Source organism: Pimephales promelas, chromosome 10 (genome assembly GCF_988280905.1).
Source record: "Pimephales promelas chromosome 10, fPimPro1.hap1.1, whole genome shotgun sequence".
In the NCBI taxonomy this organism is placed as follows: Eukaryota; Metazoa; Chordata; class Actinopteri; order Cypriniformes; family Leuciscidae; genus Pimephales; species Pimephales promelas.
In genome coordinates, this window is record NC_142778.1 from 209,847 (window position 1) to 226,197 (window position 16,351).

The window sequence follows — 16,351 nt, forward strand, 5'->3', positions numbered from 1 at the left end:
CAAATTAACATGCCATTATAAAATGAAGAAAAGTTCCGCTGTCTGGCGAATTCACCTCACCTGTTTTCCGGATGATTAATTAAACTCGTTAAAGACTCTCCGAGAAGCTCGAGATGCTGATGATCAGATCCACAGCAGCGATGGAGACACACGGGTAAATCACTCTCAGACTCTCTGTGTTGATCAAACTTCGCCAGTTTAGTAGAGTTATGCTAAATCTCATCTTCATTCTGTGTTTGCATTCACTTCCTGCTGTAGAAATGAGGATGCCGTGAATAACTGTAAAACTCTTTTGTGTTTTTATTCCATGTGGTGTTTGTCCTCAGAGTCTTGTGATGCCCATGTGACCTCATTTATTGTGTTAATAATCTTGAATCAGAATAACAGCAGCATCTCTTCTCTGATGACGAGGGCGGGGCTTGATTGTGTCTGTGGGGAGTTGATTGGATGGTTGTGGTTTGCTATTGGCTGATCTCGTGTAAGTGACAGGTTATAGCCCCGCCCAGATTTGTTGTTGGAAAAGCCGTTTTACTTGATAGACGTTATTAGCTATAGGAGAGAGAGGAGTGCAATAGTGCCCCATTTAAAGTTTTTGGCTTTTATTATAGCCTTACTGTTATCAAGCTAGTAGTGTGCTCCAAAACAATGGCAAATTTGCATTTAGAAGAGCAAACCCAACGTTGAAAATGAATATGTCAGAATTCAACGCCAGATTGACATTGATCTCCAACGTTTGACAGACTAGTTGAAAATGAAAATCGGGTTGACATCAGAATCCAACACCAGTCAGTGTCCAACACCAGTCGAGTTATGAGGTCAACCAGACTTTCATTTCCAACTAAAATCCAATGTCTGTTCAAACCGACTCCAGACATCAATCTGACTGCTTCAGCCCGACTTTATTCTCCAACCAAAATTATCCCTTGACTGACGTTACTACTTTCTACTCCGAGACTTTGACAGAAATATAGTGGAGTTAAAGATTCCAGCAAAATGAATACTCAAGTAAAGTAGGCCTACAGATACTCAGAGTGCACTTAAGTATAGTACTCAAGTAAATGTCCTTCGTCCACCTCTGTTTAAAACGACAGTGCTGCACATCCATCATCGTGTCCCAGTCCTTGTTCTTTATTGTAATGCACTAAAAGAAACCATCGATTAAACATGTTTTGTGTGTGTCCCGTCCAGGCCCGGATTCTTCCAGACTCTCCTGTGTGTGGTGTGTGTGTGCGTGTGTGTTTGCTGCGGTGGGGTCCTGGTGTGTCATTACTGCCCCCTACAGGCCAGAGGCCGCTGCAGGAACATCATCACCGAGTGCGTGCCGCGCGAGCACTGCTTCACCGGCTGGCGTCACTACGGTCCGGTGCTCGTGCTCGCCGGCCAGGGCTGCGCGTCCCCGGAGCTGTGCGGGTCCAACCACACACACACACTCATGGGCGTCGAGTATCAGATCAGCTACACGTGCTGCGCTCGCGACCTGTGCAATGAAGATCGTGAACAGGGGAACCGTCTCCGGGAGCGGATCGCGGTTACCGGAAGTTACCGTCATACCGCATTGGAGCGGGTGACACGAGCCAATGTCGCGAGCACATGATGGCTTGTATTAATACTTTTATGATTTGATTAGTAAAGCTGAACGGACTGCTATTACCAGCGGGTTTACGGTCCGGGAACTGATGGACGGGTAAAGCATGTTTGAGTCCTCGTGTTCCTGTGGTTCAGGGAGATGCTGAAACTACACCGTTATGTGGGAGATTATTTTGGAATAAAGATTATTTTGTAATATATTAGTTGTTCCTTCTGTTTAACTACCGCAGCCTGTCTTTGCACTATTTATATTCAAGTTTTGACAGTATTCCCTCAAATCCCAAAACACCTGTATGTAAGCTATAAGTAGGCCTGATATGTCATGTAAACTATGTAATACATTAACCCGATCCAGCACTGCATCTATCGCAGCAGGCGTGTCTATATGATAGATTGGATTAATGTAAACTAAATCTTTGTGTAATCAGAAAGAGTGGGACACTAAACACGGACATCAGTTTAATTATCCTTTAATTTGCTTTGTTAAACACATTGACTAATTTCTACACAAGCCTCCATCTTCTTTTAAGCATTTAATATAAATATTATTATAATTGCCACAACAGTGTGTTCCATCTTCAGGTCTGGTAAAGTAAATGTAAAACGGATCTGATCCCGCGGTCTCCCACATGATATCTGTTCTGAAGTTCTGGGTAAATTGATCTAATATCTTGCAGGAGGTTCTGCTGATTCCAGCATTTTACTTTGAGTTGAACAAAAATAGTTAAGTGAGACATTTTAAAGATTTATTTCACTTTGAACTGCAATTTGGCTTTGCTCCTTTCAGCTTTAAGATATAAACCTTTATCAGAAGTCTTGATTTTGTCCATTGTCTTCCATTTTCAAAATTAGAACCGATAGTTTTATGATCAATAAATGCTATGGTCAGCTTGAGCAAAACTCTTTTAGTTCACGTGGGTTTGCACATATTTGCACTTTGCTTCTTCTTTAAGTGACTGGATCCACAAGAGAAAACATGCTCCCAAGAGCTTTAGAAAGTGATTTAGTGATTCTAAAGCTCTTGGGAGCATGTTTTCTCCTATATATATATATATAATCTGATTTCAGCAATTCACTGTCTTATCTATTCCCAGTTTTGATTCCAATGAGGTAAAAAATGTTTGAAATATATATATATTAGTAAGTCTATTTGTTTTTGCTAATATCTTTGTTTAGCCCATGAGCAAGTTCCTCGTGTAGCCAGAGTTTATTTGGATGTGGATTGATTTATGTATTCAGCTGTAACTAAAGGTTTAGAAAAAAAGACGTTAGCGATGCGAGTGCATCTTCTTGCACTTCAAGATGGATCAAGTTCTGGAGATGAACTGGGATGTTCTGGAGATGAGAGCCTCCACAAGGTCAGGTGACAGTGTCTAATTGAGGTAATGAAGGCAACAGCTCACACCTGTTCATGGAGGTGTGTTTAGTATTTAACACACATGCACGAGCTCTGGTTTGAAAGCTGTTTTCTGCGGTGCACGCGTGTGGGCTCTCTGGGACAGAATGCCGTCTAAAGCTGGTCTTCAGTGCATCTCATGCCTGGTGTTCCTGGTCGTGTGTCTCCAGCCTGGAGTCCTCTGTGGAAACCTCGTCTGTTACTTCTGTCCTCTGACGTCACACAACAGAACCTGTAAGCACGTGCTGTCCGAGTGTGGGCCGCGGGAGCTGTGCTTCACTGCGCGTGGCCGCTTCGGGGGCGCGACCCTGCTCTTCTCCAAGGGCTGCGCGAGCCCGAGTGACTGCGCGCGACCGAAAATATCTAAGTTCCGCGGGAACAACGTCACCCTCGCGTACTCCTGCTGTGGTTCACGCTACTGTAACTCGGGCCCGCGCATTGCGCGCGATCCGGCTCTGCTCGCAGTGACTGCTATTGCTGTGAGTGTGTGTGCGGGATGGACATGAAGATGATGATGATGATGATGATGATGACGACCTTAAGAAACATAGACGAATCACGGCACTCATCTGCTAATGAGACTTTAAAAGCTGTTCAAAATTATTTAAATGTTTACTTTTTGTTTTATGAGCTTCATTAAATTAGTGTTGATCTCTGTCAACCGTGTGTGTTTCAGTGAGTCTCTCAGAAGTGCAGTCAGCCATCTTCTCATGCTCTCTCCTCAGTCTCTGGACGCAAACGAGGCTTATTTCTACAGTTTGCTGGGTTTGTCCTTGTGATTGTGAAACTATAGGCTATACCTTTCATAAAATATTAATCAAGTTACAGGCCACTTTTTTCAACAGGTCAGATCCTCTAACTCTGAGTGACTGCAACTCCGTCATCTATCAGGGATTAGAGTATGAGTAGACTGATGTTAATCTCTGATAACTCTTTATTCCTCGACAGATATTCTTCTGACTGTAATAAACTTTACAACTACAGGCCAACTTACTCCACTAACCGGAGCCGGACGGTCCACTGGTACTCTGATGGGAGCTGATGATGACACGCAGTTGCAGAGTTACTCAGAGTCGAGTGGCTGAAGTGGATTATTGAAAAAAATATTCCCTAAATTCATAATGATTGATATCCAAGGAAATTTCTCATGTTCCCAATCACGTTTTCTCAACTTCACTTTCAAATGATAGTTATATTTCTTTACTAGCAATTTTGAGTATAGTATAGTGAATAATTTGACTTATTTTCTCTTTGACAAAGTGTTTTATTTGTGTATGCTTTTAAAAAAATAAATGTGTAATGAGTTCGTCTTAAACTCCACCCTGTTACATTGGTGCCTATACAATAGGCTTGTTGGAGATGAGCAAAATCTGCGCAGAAACGTTCACCGGTGATCAGCGCGAGATGCACGCCGGTTAGAAATGTGTCCGACTCCGAGAACGGTCCGCCTGGCTCTGATGTCATACCGACGTATGTCAAAAACTCTCGCGAGCGCAAGGCGCACCTGTCGGATTCTTGCTCTCCACCGACTGCGCTGATTGAAAACTTTCTATCTTTTAAAATTTTTGCTTTGAAAACTGATATCATGTTTTATGTGTATGGGTGAATAAACTCTCTGACAGTGCAATATCGGTAATTATGTGATGTTATTTTTATTAAAACAATATAGGCCTATAAAACACGTCTGTATTAAATAAAAAATGATTGATAAACACAAATTTGGAATGGAATTAAATAACAAGTCCTTTGGGTGTCTTGTTCATTATATTTATTTTCATATAAAAGCAACAGAACTTAAATCACATCCAGTTTATTAGCAACACGTGCACGAGCGTGACTCCCGTGAATCCCGCGAGATCAGTCTTTGATCTCACAGCCACAGGTGTCTGATCCACCGAGATCTGTCCGGCCTGACTGCGCTTTTTTCACTCCTCCTCTCACTGCAGCCGCTACTCTCGACTACAGGCCAGACTAGGCGCATCTCAGACAAGCCTAACGTATGACTTGCATCACATGACGTGCTAGAAGTGACATCATTTCCTTGGAGGGAAAGCAACTCAAAGCAAAGTAAGAAACAGTCATACACTTTTCTTTCCTCTTTTCCTCGTTTTCAGAAGTCTTAATAGTGTGAAAGAGAACATGTCTACTCTGCTGTCTCTATACATGAACATTTTTATATTAAATATATGTATATATATATATATATATTAAAAAGTTTCTGTAATGTTAATCTCCTGCTAGCATCTTTATTAGCCTAAAACCTCCTCCATTACACATCGCATCATCAGAACATCATCATAACGGTGAACAAACGGCACAGAAACTGTGCACAGAAGAACAGTGCATGGCCATTCTCAATCTCCAGACGCATGACTGCCCTTCCTGTTTAGGCCTAGAACACCTTAAAGGGTGCTTTTTAAATGTTATTATATTGTTGTCTGTTGTCAAGTTATGATGTTTGCTTGGTTTTTGCATTCAAAAACATCAAAATGATAAGTAATAGTCTATTTCAGCCCATTCTCACTCCCAAGGCGTCACCTAACTGACGCCTTGGGAAGCATTTGGACATGCTTCAATATCTGACGCTTTAGGCGCCCTTTAGCGTCAGTAAGATGACGCCCTAGGATCGCGTGTACCCTACCCCCACCCCACACCTAAACCTAACCGCGTCCTCTAACTGACGCTTTCCTTTAGCGTCAGTTTGATGACGCCGTAGGATCGCGTCATGTAAGTGACGCTAAAGGGCGCCTAAAACGTCAAATATTGAAGCATGGTCAAAGGTGACGCCTTGGGGTGAGAATGCGTTGTCTATTTTGTACCCTAGTTTTGAGCCTAGCTGAAAAACGCTCGGTTTTTATGTAAACTTTATTGGTATTTATTGGATGCAAACGCCCACTGCTGTGAGTGGATAATAGTTTTGCATATTATAATGAGTTTCAACTCACCTCGTTGTACATGGGGGGAATTGTTTTGAAAACGTCCAATGTTGTAAAATGGCGGCCGGAATGATTGGCCCATACATGTTCGACCCAGAGTCATTCCGGTCAGATCCAGTATAGACGGCACAGCACCGTTCTTTACTCTTAATCGCTCTGCAAATCCAGTCTTGTTTACAGGACAATCCTCAGTGAAATGAAGTGAACAGACGACGATGTTTTACCTCATCAGATGGAGCGTCATTAAAAATAAAGTAAAATAAAAATAAAAATAAATTCTTCTTCCACAACCAGGCGCTGCACAATATTCTGTATTGCTCGATAGCTCGATCCGGTTTGTCATCACGAGGTAGGCATCTATGTTTTTTAGCTATGTGTGTAATCGGTGGGCGGGGCGTGTTATAGTAGGCGTTGATCTTCTTCTGCGGGGGTGGGGTTTTATCCTCTTTGTCGTCATAGTTCCCCACTTTGAAAAACGAGTCGTTTCCTGAGTCTGGTGTCAATAAAAGCTTATATTGGACTAACAAGGACGTTTTCAGTTATGAAACTTACAGGATATTCTTATAATATGATGACCTCTTAGATGTCAAAAGCTCAAGGAAAATTTGATTTCTCAGTTCATCACCCCTTTAAACAGGGCCTCACAGAAGACGCCTGCAGGAACTTTGGTATCATGTCTTGGGAGAGGAGGACTTTGAGGATAACTATGGTGGAAGGACTTTTGGGAGAGTCGCTACCACCACCTCCACTACATAAAGCATCAAGTAAGTGTAGAAATACTGAATCAACCGGTGCTGGTAAGAGACCCAAGGTAGACCCCATGGGTAAGACGGTGGATCTGCTGACGGCTGAGTTTGCTCAGATTAAGGCTTTGCTTATGAATTTTCAACCGAGCGAGAGACTAGTATCTTCGGTCGAAGCCCCCGCTATGGAGTCGTCCATTGTGCAGGAGGATGTCCTTTTAATGGTGGCTTCTCACTTGCCAGTTCTATGATGATGATGATGATGATGAAGTGGAGGTTATATCTGATCATCAATCCCATTGTCCCCATGATGGCTTCCAGGACGCTGGTCATGGATCTGCAGAAGGTCCACAGTCAGCTGGTGAAGCAGGCTCTTCAAGCTGCATTGGCTCGCTCGGGTCTTGACACAGCCCCTGCACTGGCAACCACTTCTAGTGCTTTTTTCAAGAGTTCTGCGCAACCCTCTCCTCTTACAATTCCACTATCAAAGGATTATATTGAGAAGTTGCCAAGATGCTGGGCTAACCCTAGATTTCTTATCCACCGCACTAGTGCAAGCAGAGCATTAGCTGCGATGCGGGATGGAGGAGGAGCTGATTGTATCTAACCCCGGGGGCGTTATTCCCTCTCGAAGGGACCTAGTCCAGACCTATGCGTCCCTCACTGGCTGGGGCAACATACATACAGCGTACAGAGGAGATGTACGTTTACAATGACCCTACAAGTTAAATTAGCTCTAAATATGAGGAAAATACATTTTTAAAAAATATTTTAAATATGAGGGAAGAATTAAATACTAAATTTAGTGAAGGTAGTTATCTGACAAAATTACTTGCCAAGAAACAAACTACAGTTTTATTTTACTGTATAAAAAATCAAAGTAAAAATGCATAGAAAAACAAAAAGCTGAGAGGAAAAAGCATTGACCATTAATATTAAAAGCATTAATGTTTTGCTGGTTCTCTCTTGTTTTTGCATGTCTTCATAGTCTCTTTATATGACAGCCTGGCCTGTTATACAGAGAACATGATGTTGCACAAAATGTTTTATTGCATTTTTTTTTTTTTTGACAAATTAAGCAATCAACTCCAAGCACAACTATGTGAAAAAATATAAATACAATATGACTTCAAAATCTTTAACACATTTATAAAAATATTTGAATAAAGGGTGACGATGTCCGTTCCCCAGGCCGGGCGCCACTTCTGAACACTATTGTATATGTTATGTACATACATCCTATAAAGACTGTAAATATATGCTGAAATGTATGTAATATGTTTTTATATGTTAACAAATTGACTAGAATGAAGAACCGTCTGTGTTTGATCAGAACGGAGTCATTGCCATCATCATCATCATCATCATCATAACCCTCTGAGGACGTGGCTTTGCTTCATCACAACATCCTCAAATCTGCCATTTTTACATGAATACAGTGTATTCTTTATGACTCTGAAATGATGTCCTGTCGGATGGGAATAAAACGATGAAGAATGGCTGGTTGGTTTGTACTGTCTGGGAACATTTATAACCATAAGGCGATGGAGAAGCTTCTTTATCTTCATGAAGCATTGCTGGCCGTCCAGTGGCTCGGGATTGAGGCTCTAATCATGTATTGATTCCTGCACAGGAGCTTCTGACCTCCTGACCTTCACACTCACTGCTCCAGATGGGGACAGATGTGTGTCATCATCAGGTGTGTGTCATCATCAGGTGTGTGTCAGCCGCTCTCCATCGGCTCCTTCTGCGATGAGAGGAAACCAGAGCCAGTGACCGTTTGTCACTTCCATCAGTGTGTGTTTGACCAGGGTGAGTTTCAATAATAAAGTGGAAACACACTCCACACACACACACACACACACACACACACACACACACACACACACACACACACACACAGCAGGAGCAAAAGTCATGAATTGGAATTCTGGAATTCTCACCCTTCATTCAAATAGTATTAAAGATTAAATAACAATATTGTGTAAAGTTGTGCTAAGAGGCGATTGTTTTATTTGTGATATTAACGCAATTAAACATGAATAAAACAAGATAGATCCAAAAAAAATATTAATGTTGTATGCAATGTTTGCTTTTCCTTTCAGCCTTTTGTTTTTGCACAGTAAAATCCGTTGTTTGCCTTTATTGACAAGAAATAATTTTGTCAGTTAATCAAGTTTAGTGTTTAATTCTTCCCTCATATTTAAAACGTTAAAAAAAAAACATCAGATATTTTCATTATCAAACATTTAGGGTAATTTAAAGCAAATATCCTCTCCAGGCTGTAACTCAGACACACAATAAATTTTCCCACTTCCTTCATATTATTATCCTGCAATTACATGCAAGTTAAAGCATATCTATATTCATCTGTGGAGTTAAACTGCAGTGTCTTCAGCGGCCACTAGATGGCGCGAGTCTCTCTTTTCTCCTTTGTGTTACAGTCAGTCTATCCGTCTATCTATCTAGAATGATTAGATCTTTCAGATCTTTCCATTTGTCTTGATGTGAAGAACATTTTAATAATGTAAAGAAGTGTTCCCACTGTAAAGATCCTTCAGTTCTATAGATGCTACAGATTATTCACTGAACATCAATGTTGCCAATAAAGAAGCTTGATGAAGCTACATCTATAATTCACCCATCATGTCCTTGTGTAGATCCACGTTAACTTACTTATAGGATGTTTATGAGCGGCTTCATTCATAACATTTATTTAAAAATATAAATGAATTGAAACAAATTGAATCAATTAATTAAAACTAAACCCATCAATGATTCACTGATCCAACAGTTCATCCACAAGTCAACAATATATAACATGATTCAAATATGAAAAAGGTAAAGTTATTCCTAATTTTACAACTTTTTGACAATTTAATGCCAAAACAATGGACCTGTGAAAACGATGTTTTAAAGAGCTTTGGATCTTATGTTTACGTGATCATCCACATTTATCCTGTTGATTGAATCTGTACTGAACATGAAATATTCTACAATGTCATTGATATAAAAAGAAAAAGACAGATAAAAACGTCCTCCTGAGAGGTTTTCTGTTCGCTATAACTCTGCTTTGACCCTTCAGAACCGGAGCTACAGTTCAGGACAGTGATTTAATGCTTCCACACCTGTCTACAAATACCCATTTAACCTTTCCTCAGACTCTTTATCTTCTCAGACTCGCGGAGTCAAGGCTAAACATGTTCGGTTGCCCTCAGCAACCATGTCAAACCTGTTTATTAATTCATTTTTGCCACAGTTTTGTGTTGCTTGGTTACTGCATATCGGCTGAACATGCTAAGATCTATACTTTGAGTTTGTATTGCAGGTTAATTTTGTTTTTACATGGCAAATTGCTAATCACAGTAATATCAGTTAACCATTCATTAATACTGAATTGCAATTTCACAATTAATTGACAAAACCATGTTCATTAATTTATTAATATAATCAATATTCATTACTACTTGAATGAGTTGTGTTTAACCAGTATAAAATGATTGATGTCCACATTGTGTATCGCAATTGTTGAGATCCGATGTGTGTGTTCACGACACTCTTTCGGTTTCCGGAATATCTGCATTGGTTTCTATGGCAATGGCTTTGCGTTAGGAATACGACAAAAACAACAATAACTGCAGCATGGAAGAGTTTGCAATAGACACATTATCTCATTTACGTTTTACAACATGGAAATGTGTGTCCGCGCGCTGGACTATGCGTCGAACCGGAGGCTGGGATGAGCGGCTGTCGTCTCTCCGGTTTCAAAACATGTCTCCGTTATATTTGCAACAACACAGCATTGTTTCGGCAGCGACTTTCCGCATATTTCCTATAACAACGTCTGACGTTTGTGTTTTATGTGGCGTGAGAAAGTCATATAAACCCTGTGAAATCCAATCAGAGCGTTCAGACTCAAACGGAAATGCGATTTAAATAGGATGTCAAACCACATATGGATCAACTTTTCATTTTATTTTTTGCGGTTCACATTTGCTAATTCTGATCGGATTTCAATCGGATATGCAAAAAAAATCTGATTTGGACTGACAGCCTGAACGTAGCCGAAGACCCAACATCTGTCTACTGGAGTGCCTCAGGGCTCAGTGCTGGGACCGCTTCTCTTCCACACCTACATGTCATCAGGGGGATCTGTCATTCAGAAACATGGCTTTTCCAATCACTGCTCCACTACATGATTAAATGTAAACGTAACAACTCAAAAGCATGTATGCAGGGCCTGTCGCTCCAAGGGCATACATGAAGTGTGTGTGTGTGTGTGTGTGTGTGTGTGTGACTGCACGTCCTTGACAATCATTTCTCTCTGTTTCCTTCAAACTCTTTTCCTCCTGACAGAGACGATGTTTGGCAGCAGAAGAGAGAGAGATGGCGGCAGATCCCGGGCTGAGGGATTGAATTGAGACTGCAGATGTCAAAGGCTCAGTTACAACCTTGAGGTAGAACTTAATGAAGATAAAAATAATTACTGCCCCAAAGCCCTCGTCCACCCCACCGCCCCTCTCCATTCCCATGACCAGATCTCGATCTCCCTGACCTAGTTTCCATAATGGAGAACGATTTCGGCTGAGAGAAACTTCATAACAATTAGACGAGAATGACACGCTGGACGGATCAGTAGATGACAATACTCTGAAAAGTCAAACTCTTGTTGATTGTTTGTCTTCTGACAGGCGTTTATTTCCACTCTCCTAAACAGCCTGATTCAGATCCTGGACTCACGGGGGTCAGACGGCGGCTCCTTCTGGAACAATATGCAGATTATACGTTTCCCTTTTCTCTCTGTCATAATGACAATAGTCTGCAGTTATGTATTAGTGCTGTCTCCATAAACCAGGACAGGCATAATCTCGTCTGCTCGCAGTGCTGAAGAGGTGACATTGAATGTGAATGTGTACCTTCAGGCAGAATATTTAGAGTTTAATGGGCTGCCAGTTTTCTAAGAGTGATTTGCAAGTGCTCGACATCGGGTCGATTTACATTCGGTCGTTTAATACATTATCACTGATTGGATAAAAAACTGACCCTGAAAGATAAAAACAGGTTTGATTGTGTCTGAAATGCATTCGAGACCGATCCGATCTGGCACAGCACTTCAGCAGGTGTTTAATGGATCTGGTTATTTAAGCCGCATACTGTATGGAAATGTCACGGTAAAATCATAAACGTACCTAATCATTCAGTCCTGTCAATCATCACCTCAGGCGTGTATAAGCAGCAGTCCCTGAGCTGTGACAAAGTCTGTCACCTCATCTATTCTATTATAGTCTACTTCTGTTATTCTATTATATTCTATTTCTGTTTTTTATTCTATTCTATTTCTGTTTTTCTATTCTAATCTTTTCAAATCGATTCAGTTCTTTTTCTATTATTCTATTCTATTTTGTCTTTCTATTCCATTCTTGTTACATGTCTGTTTTTGGACTTCCTTTTATGTTCATTTTGTTCAGTTTCCCGCCACTCCTTGTTTCCATCATCACCGTCATCATTAGTTCATTTGGTTCAGCTGTGAGTAGTTAATTTTCTTGTTAAGGTCCTTTGACTGTCCCATATTCCCTGTTTTCTCCCTCAGTCTTGATCCAGAGTTGATCTCGCTGTTTCTCCTCACTGTTTTTTCGAGTTTCTCCTAGTTCCAATGTGTTTATCCAGTAAAGTTTTCATTCCAAAGTTATTCCTCATCGTGCATATTTCTTAGCACCACCATTCGTAACGGAATAACCAATCAAAACTGAATATGGATCTTTAGGTGTTACCAATTTCAATGGTCCCGTCGAGGCCTCCCTTCCAGAGTCTCGTCCCGTCGAGACCTCCCTTCCAAAGTATCGTCCCACCGAGGCTGTCCTTCCAGAGTCTCGTCTTGTCGAGGCCGCCCTTCCAGAGTCGATGTCGAGCTCTTGCAAATCACTCTTAGAAAACTGGCAGCCCATTAAACTCTAAATATTCTGCCTGAAGGTACACATTCACATTCACGCCCTTTCAGAGTCTAGTCCCGTCTAGGCCGCCCTTCCAAAGTACCGTCCCATCGAGGCCTCCCTTCCACAATCTCGCCTGTCTAGGCCTCCCTTCCAGAGTCTGGTCCCGTCGAGGCCTCCCTTCCAAAGTATCGTCCCACAGAGGCAGCCCTTCCAAAGTCTCGTCTTGTCGAGGCCGCCTTTCCAGAGTCTCATCCCGTTGAGGCCGCCCTTCCAGAATCTTTTCAGAATGCTCAGAGAACGTTCAAAAGAAACGTTCTCATAATGATTTAAGAATGATAAAATGGAATGTTCATTTACATTTCACATAACCAAGATAAAACATGTTTAAAATATTGTTGCACACTTCAGGCTGTTCACCCGTTTGTTGGGAAATAACAGAGATGCATGGATTCTTTAATCTAGCTCTCGACTGTCTGAATGGGATGAATCTGAAGAATGTTGTACAAAGTTTGTCCTTTACTTGACAGTCAATGAAACAATTTGGTGAAACATCTCTATATTAAACTTGAGCAGACGTCTGTGTTCAGTTAGGAATAGTGGGAGTTTTTCAGTTTAACTTCCTTGTCATTTTAGTTGCTTATCGTGAACTTTGCATGACAAGTGCATGAATTAATAACGAATGTTACAAGTAATGGCAGTTGTCATTTCCAGAATCAAAACGCTTGAATATGGATCAGAGATTTCATCTTTAATGTCTCAGTTGGATGGATCATATAAAGTCGTAGACAAGAGCAGACAGATGGAGAAAGTGTGAAGTGTGTGTGTGTGTGTGTGTGGGTGAGTGTGTGAGTGTGTGTGGGTGTGTTTGAGAGACAGAGACGGGAATGTGAGAAGGTCGGATTTTAAGGGAAACATTGAGATATATACACACTGAAAGAGAGCTAAGAGAATGCAAAACAAAAAGAAACAAAATGAGTGAATTGAGCACAAAGAGGCGCCGGAGCTCGAGAGGGTCCTATCAGAGACGAGGAAGAGACGAGGAGGAGGAGGAGGTGTGATCTTTGGGTGGAGAAGCAGGGAATCCGCTTTGGGGGATGGAGGGAGATGAGAAGAAAAAGACAAAGGCAGGCTTTCTTGGACAAAACACAGCACTAAAGAGAGAGACAAATCACTAACACACAGACATATTAGAGTGATTGACAGAAACGAGGCAGGGAGGAAACACACGAGAGGCTTTTTGATGGAGTGAGAGAGAGAGAGAGGAGAGAGAGAGAGGGAGGGAGAGGGAGTATGAGAGAGTGAGAGAAAGAAGGACATAGAGAGAGAAAGGGAGAGAGAGAGTGAGAGGGAGGGGAGCTGGGAGGAGAGAGAGAGAGAGAGCGAGAGAGGGAGGGGAGCTGGGAGGAGAGAGAGGCGGAGGGAGGGAGTGTTGAGAGCTATTTAAGTGTCGGAGCGGGGCTAAAACACTAGCCTCTTAACTCCCCGTGTGTGAAGGGAGGACAGACCAGACACACAGACACACACCTGTGAGACCCTCACACACCTGCCCACACACACACACACTCTCTCTCTCTCTCTCTCTCCTGGAGCTCCTGCAGCAGAGATGCTCAGGGTTCAGGCCGTCCTGCTGCTGGCGCTGGTGTCGGCCGGAGCCACGGATTTGGGAAGCGCTCCGGCCGGCTTCTATCCACGCTTCAATCCCTTCTTCTTCCTGTGCACGCATCATCACGGAGAGCTGGAGGGGCCCTCAGGGGCCGACGGGGGAGCAGAGGTGCTGCTCACCTTCCAGATCCACGGGAGCCCGGCTGCGTACGTCCCGGGACAGGAGTACCAGGGTGAGTCCCGGACCACGGCACCACGCCTCAGCCATCACACTCGCCACTTTAGCTATAAAAAGGGGGAACACTTTATTTTACAGTGTCATGTTGCTATTATAGTAATAACAGTACATTATGCATAATTACATGCAACTAACCCTAAACCAAACACTTACCCTATAGTAAGTACATGTAGTTAATTAATATTACTCAGTAATAAAATATATAATTGCACTGTAACATTGACACCTTAAAATAAAGTGTAACCGAAAAGCAAGTTTTTTGGGGGAGTTTTCCTTCAGCATGAAATAAATGAAAGAGCACATAAACGTTTAAAATGTGCTTTAATAACCACTCAATCTAAAGGGAATTCAGGGGTTCACTATGAAAAATAATTTTTGGAGATTGTTTACAAGAAAATACTACATCAGTGTTTCTACTTTGAAATGTCAGCTTCGACTCAACGTGTAATTACTTGTTAAATTGACTAGCAGTGTCTGAGCATTATCTCTCTCTGCACCTCATCTATATAAAGGGCCAACACTGTGTTTTACAGTGTCCTTGTTACATATGTGACATGTAGTTACTATAGTAATAGCAGTAAATTATGCATAATTACATGCAACTAACCCTCAACCAAACCCTAACCCTAGTAAATACATGTTGTTAATGAATATTACTCAGTACTTAAATACATAATTGCACTGTAACACTGACACCTTAAGATAAAGTGTAACCAAAAAAGGGTTTTTGGGGAGTTTTCCTTCAGCAGGAAATAAATGAAAGAACACACAAACATTTACGTGCTTCATGTAAAAAAAGACTAAAACAATAACAACTCAATCTAAAGGGAATTTCACTGTGAAATTAATTTTATAGATTGTTTTTACAAGAAAATTCAGTCTTTCTACTTCTTTCTTGTGAATTTTCTTGTGAAAATTGTTTCATTGTTGTTGTTTGGTGAAGGTAATAATTGCACTGGGAAAGTGTCTGAAATGCATTTGATTGCAGGTGTGGATGCGCAATCCCAGTTCCTGCGTTTGAAAATAGATGCGGCTCTGTGTATGCGAGCGAGTGTGTGTTTATGTAACCGAGTGCAAGTATTGATGTGAAGTCGAATGCTCTCTTCCACTCTCCTCGTTCTTCAGTGCCGTCTGTGGTCCCGGCGCTCGCGTGTGGGCGGATTATCCGGAGGCCAAAGCCGCTAGATTCGCACAAGAGCACAACAGGTGCAGCGCAGAGGAATGACGAGCATCAGATCGACTCATACATGCAGATGACAAATCTAGGCAATCACACTGCCAATATAACTCTGCGGTGTGAAACTGAAGAGGAGCGCCGAGGGTTCTCGCTTCAGAGTCCGAGAGCCTCGGTTCCTGAAGACTGTTCTTTGTCAGAACAGAAGCGTGAGGTCTTGTGTTCTCAGCTTTATCTTTCTCATCCAGACCTGTGAGATCTGCAGGGACGTGTTCGTACTCGAGCCGAGCGCCGGCGTCTTTGTGTGTTCGGGGGTCGTGAGGATTCTGGGGGATTAATGGGGATGGAAGGGCTGAAAGACAAAGAGAAGAAGCCAAAGTGCTGCACATTTATAGACTGTCAACATCCGGGAAATAAATACAGAAATAATCATGCTGAGAAGATGGACTGAGCCAGACCGAATGCAATTACGCTCCATAATAACATGAATCAGAGTGATTGATAATATCTTCATAAGGCATGATAGAGATTCAGAGCTGTTGGAGGCGTAGGACACGTGGAGGATTTTCGATAAAAACTGTCCCCGAAAGCTGAACTGAGTTTGGACTCAAAGTCAAAGTTTGCTTGTTCACAGTGAAATGAAGCATGTTAATGTAGGGGAAAAGGCAAAAAGAATAAGACATTAAGGTGATATTGAAAACAAGCTGTGAGATGAGTATAGATGATTGACAGTGTGTGTTAA

At 41.9% G+C, this 16,351-nt stretch overlaps 3 protein-coding genes across 6 annotated transcripts in view; all 3 read left to right on the top strand.

Annotated features, from left to right (window-relative positions):
• The first annotated feature begins 9 nt into the window (after positions 1–9).
• LOC120459991 (protein Bouncer) lies at positions 10–1,787 on the top strand. Its single transcript, XM_039647603.2, has 2 exons — positions 10–154; positions 1,189–1,787. The coding sequence occupies exons 1-2, from the start codon at positions 114–116 to the stop codon at positions 1,592–1,594; spliced, it is 447 nt and encodes a 148-aa protein (XP_039503537.2). The 5' UTR covers positions 10–113; the 3' UTR covers positions 1,595–1,787.
• Positions 1,788–2,941: 1,154 nt separating this feature from the next.
• Positions 2,942–3,644, top strand: LOC120459992 (protein Bouncer). The gene has a single exon (XM_039647604.2). The coding sequence runs from the start codon at positions 3,091–3,093 to the stop codon at positions 3,487–3,489; it is 399 nt and encodes a 132-aa protein (XP_039503538.2). The 5' UTR covers positions 2,942–3,090; the 3' UTR covers positions 3,490–3,644.
• A 10,419-nt stretch (positions 3,645–14,063) lies between these two features.
• The window catches only part of reln (reelin), an 88,419-nt gene continuing 86,131 nt past the window's right edge, over positions 14,064–16,351 (top strand). For all 4 annotated transcript variants that reach the window (XM_039647590.2, XM_039647588.2, XM_089135245.1 and 1 more), the window contains exon 1: positions 14,064–14,430. In XM_039647590.2, the coding sequence (XP_039503524.2) occupies positions 14,199–14,430 (232 nt within the window). In that variant the 5' untranslated portion in view covers positions 14,064–14,198. The remainder of the gene's footprint in view (positions 14,431–16,351) is intronic.

Coding starts and splice junctions, on each gene's coding strand:
- LOC120459991 (XM_039647603.2), top strand. CDS start 114: ATGCTGATGATCAGATCCACAGCAGCGATGGAGACACACGG. Junction 155..1,188: donor GCAGCGATGGAGACACACGG/GTAAATCACTCT, acceptor TGTCCCGTCCAG/GCCCGGATTCTTCCAGACTC.
- LOC120459992 (XM_039647604.2), top strand. CDS start 3,091: ATGCCGTCTAAAGCTGGTCTTCAGTGCATCTCATGCCTGGTGTTCCTG.